The 7,530-nt window shown below is 40.0% G+C and overlaps 1 protein-coding gene across 1 annotated transcript in view; it reads right to left on the reverse strand.

Annotated features, from left to right (window-relative positions):
* Positions 1-7,220, reverse strand: part of ANKEF1 (ankyrin repeat and EF-hand domain containing 1) — a gene marked incomplete at its 5' end in the record, with an annotated part of 8,739 nt that extends 1,519 nt beyond the window's left edge. Inside the window, 4 exon segments of the mRNA XM_010164972.1 lie at positions 1,167-1,345; positions 2,622-2,848; positions 5,154-5,976; positions 7,054-7,220. Of these exon segments, the coding sequence (XP_010163274.1) occupies positions 1,167-1,345; positions 2,622-2,848; positions 5,154-5,976; positions 7,054-7,220 (1,396 nt within the window).
* Between the last annotated feature and the right edge of the window lie 310 nt (positions 7,221-7,530).

Raw genomic sequence — 7,530 nt, forward strand, 5'->3', positions numbered from 1 at the left:
CCCGGCCCTGCCATCAGCAGGGACACCTTCCACTAGACCAGGTTGCTCAAAGCCTCATCCATCCTGGCCTTGAACACTTCCAGGGAGGGGGCATCCACAACTTCCCTGGGCAACCTGTTCCAGTGTCTATATAAAACTCAGATTTGTGAGGGAAACCCTTTAAAAGGTAGGTGATGTCTCTCCTTCTTGGTCACTAAAATGTAAACTGTTCTTTAAGACTCACAAGACAGTCAGCTAGTACCACTGGTGATCCCATCGTGTGCCAGGTGATGAATAAATAAGCACCTAAGGTTGTTGTCCTCCTGCCTATGAAAGTCCTACGCTATCCCTGAGAAATTCAAAACATTTTTGAAAGGAGGAAACCAATATTTGGCTGCTGGGACATATTTACCACAGCAATCAGGGCAGGATTGCTGAAGCAGACTTCCAGCAACGCAGATACAACTGCATTTTCTCTCTAAATAGCATCCTGGGTCTAACATATCACTGGCAAATCGGGAAGAACTCATCCACAATATGACAACTGGGATGTGGTCATGGAGGCTGATGTCAGCTTGGGAACTAGGGCAATGGTAAGGTACTCAAGGCTCCTGGGGGGTGCATGAAAGGCGTTCAGAAGTACAGCAGCCAAACATCAGTGTGGGATTTGAGAAGCAGGACTTGGGTCAACAGTAGAAGAAGGATGTGAGACAAGCTGGGAAATGAGAAGTCAGCAAGCCTGACATCACCTCAGTGAGTTCAATTAGCAGAATAAAAAGACCTCTTTACTAAATTGAAGGGCCTTGGCCGTATCCTGTGGAGAAACAGGTTCTCTCTTTAAGAAATTATGGTTACCAGTTGTTCAGTGTTTACCACAACAGAGCTGGATGATCATAAACTTCAGGAGGAGGGGGAAAAGAAGAGGAAATATTTTTGTGTCCTGTCAGTGATATAGGCTAATTCTTAAGTGGGACTAGGGAAGACATGAAGTTCATGTAATTAACAAGTCAAAATTTCAACCAGAGAACAAGTACTAGTACTGGTAAGAACAAGTACTGGCTTCTGAAAACACTCACTTTAACAAAACAGCCTGATTTATAGCTGTAGAGAGACATGGATGGCAAATAAATGAAAGAAAGAAGCACTCTACTATTAGCAAATCAATCCTTTGTTATCATCTCCCATACCTCTTTTGTCACAGCTTGTACCTCTACAGGCATCGGTGTAGCAGGTGACTTTGGCTTCACAACTTTTTCTTTCTCTGTTTTTTTCTCTGGTACTTCTGATAAATTTTCCATTATATTTTGGAGCAGATCAATTATTCTAGAATCTGCAAATACTTTAGCAATATCAAGAGCATTCTTTCCTGTATTAAAAAAAGTATATAAATACCTGTATAAGTCATGAAAATGAAATTTGGCACCTGTTATTGCAACTGGATAATGCCACAACAGTCAACTGAATTTAACCTCTATTTTATTAACCATTCAGTGTGCCAGCAGCGTGCCTGATATTGGTGCAAGGACTGGCAGTCACCAGCACTGCTTGCAGAAATAAGGCCTTGCAGGAACAAGCCTTGAAACAAAATATTGCAGGAATTCTTGGTGTGGTGGCTTTGCTTTTAATGTCCTGGCATTTACAGCTTAATATAATGGTCTTGCAGGTTGTAATTTTGATCTTTGAGAGCTGAGAGCATTTAATGCTAAGGGGTGGCTAGCATAGTACAAGGTTAGGAATGTAAACCAAGCTATTGTAGGTATCTATCTCTTCCAGTGCTTGCTCTGTGGCTGGCAAGAAGTCAAGGGAAAGCCCCGTGGTTTAAATGGGGCTGAACACCTTTAGTGCTTAATAAGGGGAAACTCTCCTGGATCTTCTGAAATGAGACTCTGTGGCTGTAGAGTAGTTGCGAGACTAAACTGCTGTGAGAATTGGAGCTTCACATGGTAACAGAAACAGAGAATACACATCCCTTCTACAAGCAGGGTTTCACCTTCTAGGCATTTTGGGAAGGAAAGGCTCATTATATAGCAATATTGCTTCCTATGTTACAGCAAGGGCTTACACTGTGATAAATGTTAATTGTTTAAATTACTCCAAAAATAGAGGAAATAATACTGAATGAGGAGGTAATGCTTCAGTATCAGTTAAAATTTGTTTTTCTTTTAAGTATTTTTTTTTCCTCAGGGAGTAATATTTACATGCCAAGCAGCAAGAAATTTTTTTAACCAGTGCTGCCTGTGCATAAAAATAAGTGATTTAAATGGATGGCAGAGTACATACTGGCCACAAGTAAAATCTAATTTTCCATCAAATATTAATAAGTAGCTAGAATTTTTTTCATTAAAGCCACTTATAGCTCTGTATGTATCCTGTGAGGAGCAATAGCCTCCTTAATAATGTAGTTAATCATGTTACTTTATTTTCTAGATGCATAAAACCCAGGAAAGCTGACTACTTATAACAGTGACTCCGCACTGTAGAAAACTAATTGAACTTAACTCTTACCTTCACCCTGATCCTGACAGCAACCATAAATTCAGAATACTTCTCAAAGTGTTCCAAGAACCCCCCCCTTTTAAAGAAAAAATAAAATATGTATACATATAAGGAAATGGGCCTTTTGGGAAGAGATTGATATTTACCATTGCTGTTTGTGATTTGGATGTCAGCACCTGCAGTGATAAGAAAATAGACTATATCCAATCTGCAGATCTCAATGGCTCTCATTAGCGGGGTTGCGTTGCCAATCGCAGGCGCATCCACTGCTGCTCCAGCCTTCACTAGCAGTTCAGCGATATCTAAGTGTCCGTTATAGCAAGCGTGATGGAGGGCAGTCCACATGAAATTGTCAGTTGTGTTTACATGAGCCCTACAAAAGAGTAAGAGGAGTTGTGGCAGATGAAGCTCACTGCTAGATAAGAGTAACATCCACAGCTCCAAGTACAATCAATATTAACTGCCCATTCCGGTGGCATATGCAATGTAAATAAATATTTTCATATTTCTGCTGCTACTCTGAAACCATTTTGGTATCTGACATATAGCTTGTCATGGAATATTAATTGTAAGAGTGTTCCTGGGTGGTGATCATATCCCCCTCTAAGGCAATACAGTGTCTTCTATATGGAGGTTTTCACAGGTAAAGAGAAAAACAGGCATTCAGACAGCTTAGTCCCATAAAATGCTACTAGTGTTTGTGCTCCAGCTGCACTGAGAATGGCAAAAGGCAATTTAAGGAATTGAAAACAGAATGCTTCTGGCCCAAGAACAGGTTCTCTAAAACACGTGTCAAAATTGCCTACTGTCCAATTTACAAATAAGTTAGAGAAGGTCTATCTCAGAAAATCCGAGGATTTAAAACTTTTTCAGCCACTGTGCCACTGGACTAGATCTGTTTCTGCTCCCCTGTTAAAACTGGCATGTTCTGGAGGATGCACGGGCTAGTTTGGGGGAGACACTTGCAAAATGCTGCTTTCAGATGAAGGTGAGAGTAAATTCTCCAGAACTATCAGTTTTACCTTTGTTATTTTTCTGTTACTTAGCTGTTATGGGTTATTCATATTCAGTTTTCATCTACTTTTTATTTCCATTAAAATAAGCAGTTCCAGTTATTCCACTTCCACAACCCAACCTTCCTGTCTGTACCGATACTCTGCCTGCCCCCGAATCCTTGTTCCTAACTTCATTCTATCAGAAACAAACCGATCGAAGGAAGCAAGGACAATACAACACTGACTTAAACATTCTTCAGCATTTTTTTCCTGATAAAACATTGAATGTGCCTTTAGCCCAAATTTAATTTACTTCTCAATCTTTCTGGAACAAGATAAAAAGTAGATACCACCAAGTTATGTTTAAAGCCTAGAATTTTCCATAGCTCTGGATAAATGTTTTGTTTTCTATTTGATATGGATTTGTGATACTGGCTATATTGTCAAAAGTATTTGAACTCCCATGCCAAACTGCAAGTCCATTCTGCTGAGAGATGCAAACCTAAACACTGCACTGATAACTTTCCTCTCCACTTTCTAACCTCCGACAATTTAAAAATCTCAAAATTGGTGCTATTTTTTTAAACTAAGTTATTACATTTCTAGGTCTAACTGTTAAACATGATGAGATGTGACTCCAGTGCTGCCTAGTGAAAGGCTTTCCTTGATGAAAGCAGTGGAGATTAATTTGCTAGATTAATTTGCCAACTTTTGCATCCTTGTCTTTGGAAGACCTGAATATACACATTTACACATCTTTCTATACGCTCCAGGAATGTCAGTGTAATTACCAGGGTGTGTAAAGATCCATGTGCTGTTAAGCCTTTGCAGGAACTGGAGCAAGGATTACAGCCTGAGAAATGAATGTTAAATTGAATTCTATCTACAAGTAGAGAACAAAGCCAATGTAAATATCTTTGAAAAATGTTCATTTAAGCGTTTATGTGAACGACTGTAGGACTACAGCTGGCTGACAATACAGAAAAAGAGATTATGCTATTACACAAGTATGACTGAATCTTTCTTGAATTGCTTTCATTTTTCAGCTGTCATTGAGATTTTTCACAAGTGGGTCTGTAGGCTACAGAATTGCTGAAGCACTTCTCAAGTGAGGAACAGGCTAAATGGCAGCAGGTGCTTCTGCTGTAAATCCTGCTGCCTCAGCCTGCTGAGGCTGCAAAGGAAAGTGATTATAAGGCTTATCGCCTTAAAACATTTGCATGCAAAGGCTCTGGCATGTACAACAGGGAAGTCCAGGATTGCCTTGATGATTTCAGACAAGCCACTTGAGCCAGATTTCCCCCAAATGATTTATCTAATTTTGAGAGTTCAGTTTTGAGGATGTGCTATTTGAGACGTGGGTGTGAACTAAGTGCAACTCCAGTGGACTAGATTTGGCAGGCACTCTGCATCTGACTGAAATGTCAACAGCCCAGACACCAAAAATGTCAGACCTGGGGAACTTACCTCTTGGATATTTCTATCTCCCTGTTACTAAAATGTGAAAAAATAATAAACTAACCCTCTGTAACTCCAATCTTAGGGAACTAACTTTAATACTAAACGTTACAGAAATAAACCCTAGTCTGTTGCATCCAAATGTTCACTGGAAATTATGCTTTTGAAAGGCTTTCCAAAATAGCAACTTAAAAAAAAAAAGAAAAATCTCTGAGATGATCTTACCCCTTTTCCAGAAGATACTGCACAACATCTATGTTCCCACTTGCACATGCAGTCATCAAAGGTGTTTTGTAATATTTATCTTTTATGTCTACTGGCACACCCTCCTCAAATGCTTTCTGTAGAGACAGAATGTCTCCTGCTCTGACGAGGTAGTTAATATTCATATATGTTTTCCTTGGCTCATCTATATACCAGGCGCGGTCGTCATGCACGGGATGGGCAGATGGGTGGTCTCGGTTAAAATGGTAGCTATTAGCAATGCCCTGAATCACCTCAATCATGTACTCGGGGATGCCATCTTCCCTACGCGGGCACGCGCTCTTCGGAATAACACAGATCGGTACAGGGACGGCGATGCCTTTTTTGCCTCTTCGTTTCTTCCCTTTCTTCCCTTTCTTCCCTTTGGGCCCAAAGGAAGTTATAAGATAGTTTTTCTGCAAGTATTTAGAGCCTTTGAAAAATTCTTCTATGTTGATTCCCTCAGGGTGAGATCCTTCGTGCATTTCAGCAATACTTTGTATTTGCTCAACGTCCACAAAGGCACACTGCGTCTTAATGACTGATATAAAATCATCTTTAGGTACCATCCCATCTCCTTGGCTGACCTTCTCAAACGCATTGCGGAGGGCAGCCTGGTGCTCTAAGGACCAGTCATATAGCCTCAGTGCCCACTGGGGGTTGTCCTCCTTAGCCCCAGCCTTGGACATTTTTTTAAAGGTAGCTTCAATTTTGCGCAATTGTGCTGCTGCTGCTTTAAAACCGCCTTCTTTGGCAACAGCTCTTGGGGTCTGTGTCAACAAGTTTCTCCAGGTAGGATCACAGCCTAAAAATATGGACACAATGTCACTGATAATGCAGCGGAACTAGTAATTACTGATTCCATAATATGAGAGACTTGTAATAGACATGCAACTCATTGCCACGGGTCTACAATTTTATACTGTCTTAACTATAAACAGTGATAGGAGATGGAACCACATCATCAATCTCAGACTGGAAGGTTAGCCAGGTGTCTGCATTAGTTTCCCAAAGGGAGATTCGTTGGGTAATCTATTGCTCTGTGTAACCACTCAGGCAGAAATTCAGTGAAAATTTTACATTTTTACTTAAAGTGGTGAGCAACATTAAGAAGAAACAAAGTAAGATTAAAATGTCACTCACTGTTCTATACCCCAACTTTGCAATTTGGTGATGGAGCACTAGGTAAATGTTTGAATCACGAGAAGAGAATGTAGGATTTTCTATGGTGCTCTTGAAGCAAAGCTTGAAGTGATATAATTATCTGATTAAGTTAGAAAATGATCAAAGCTTCTTTGGAGTATGCTTCAATGCCCATGGGTGCCAGGTTTTCTCCATGTCTACACTGAGGTAATTTTTTATAATGATCAGCAAACCAAAAACTAATTTTTTATTGGAAGATTCATTACGATACTTCTAAAAACAACTAAAACCAGAAACACTTAATACAGTGCAGTTCAGAATTATACAAACCCATGGTGTTTCTGCTGCTTTCTTTAAGAAATGTTTTATCTCAGCCACATTAGTAGAAATAAGTCATAATAGCCTATGTTAGGCGCTTCTTAATGAGAATTACATAAGCCACATGATATCTCAGAGAGTCAAATCTTTCATAAATGCTCAAGAAAAAAAGAATATATATATATATATATTCCTAGGTTGCCCAAGGAAGTTGTGGATGCCCCCTCCCTGGAAGTGTTTAAGGCCAGGCTGGATGAGGCTTTGAGCAACCTGGTCTAGTGGAAGGTGTCCCTGCTGATGGCAGGAGTGTTGGAACTGGATGATCTTTAAGGTCCCTTCCCTCCCAAACCATTCTATGATTCTATGATTATATATATATATATATATACACGATAGCTGGAAAATAACATTTTTAATGTACCTCTTTGTCCTATAAACTTGCAGCAGTTTGTAAATCCTCCCTCTGCAGCATAATGAAGTGGTGTGTTACCATTCATAGCAATCAGGCCCAAGTCTCCATTGTAAGCTGAAATAATCCTCAAAATCTAGAAAAACAAAGACAGTACCACCAAAAATCTTGTCTGATTCCTAAGATGGAGAAGTGTGAGAATGATTTACAAATCGATGCAATATCACATATTCCCAGTGTATATAGTGAACTTCTTTCCCATGCCCAGCTGATCAATGTGTGCATAACGTTCAAGTTTTCTATAGCACTACGCTTACTCAACCTTGTTCAGTTGTAGGCATCGAGGACAATCTTCACTCCTGCCAGCCCACTGCAGTCCACTGTCTTAGAGTGACTCCCAACACTGCATGCACAATCCAAACTGAGTAATTTTATATGCTTTTAAGATATTATCGGGGATAACCTTGACAGGCTTGAGAGGTGGGCCTG

Source organism: Antrostomus carolinensis, unplaced genomic scaffold (genome assembly GCF_000700745.2).
Source record: "Antrostomus carolinensis isolate BGI_N321 unplaced genomic scaffold, ASM70074v2 scaffold12263, whole genome shotgun sequence".
NCBI classification, from domain to species: domain Eukaryota; kingdom Metazoa; phylum Chordata; class Aves; order Caprimulgiformes; family Caprimulgidae; genus Antrostomus; species Antrostomus carolinensis.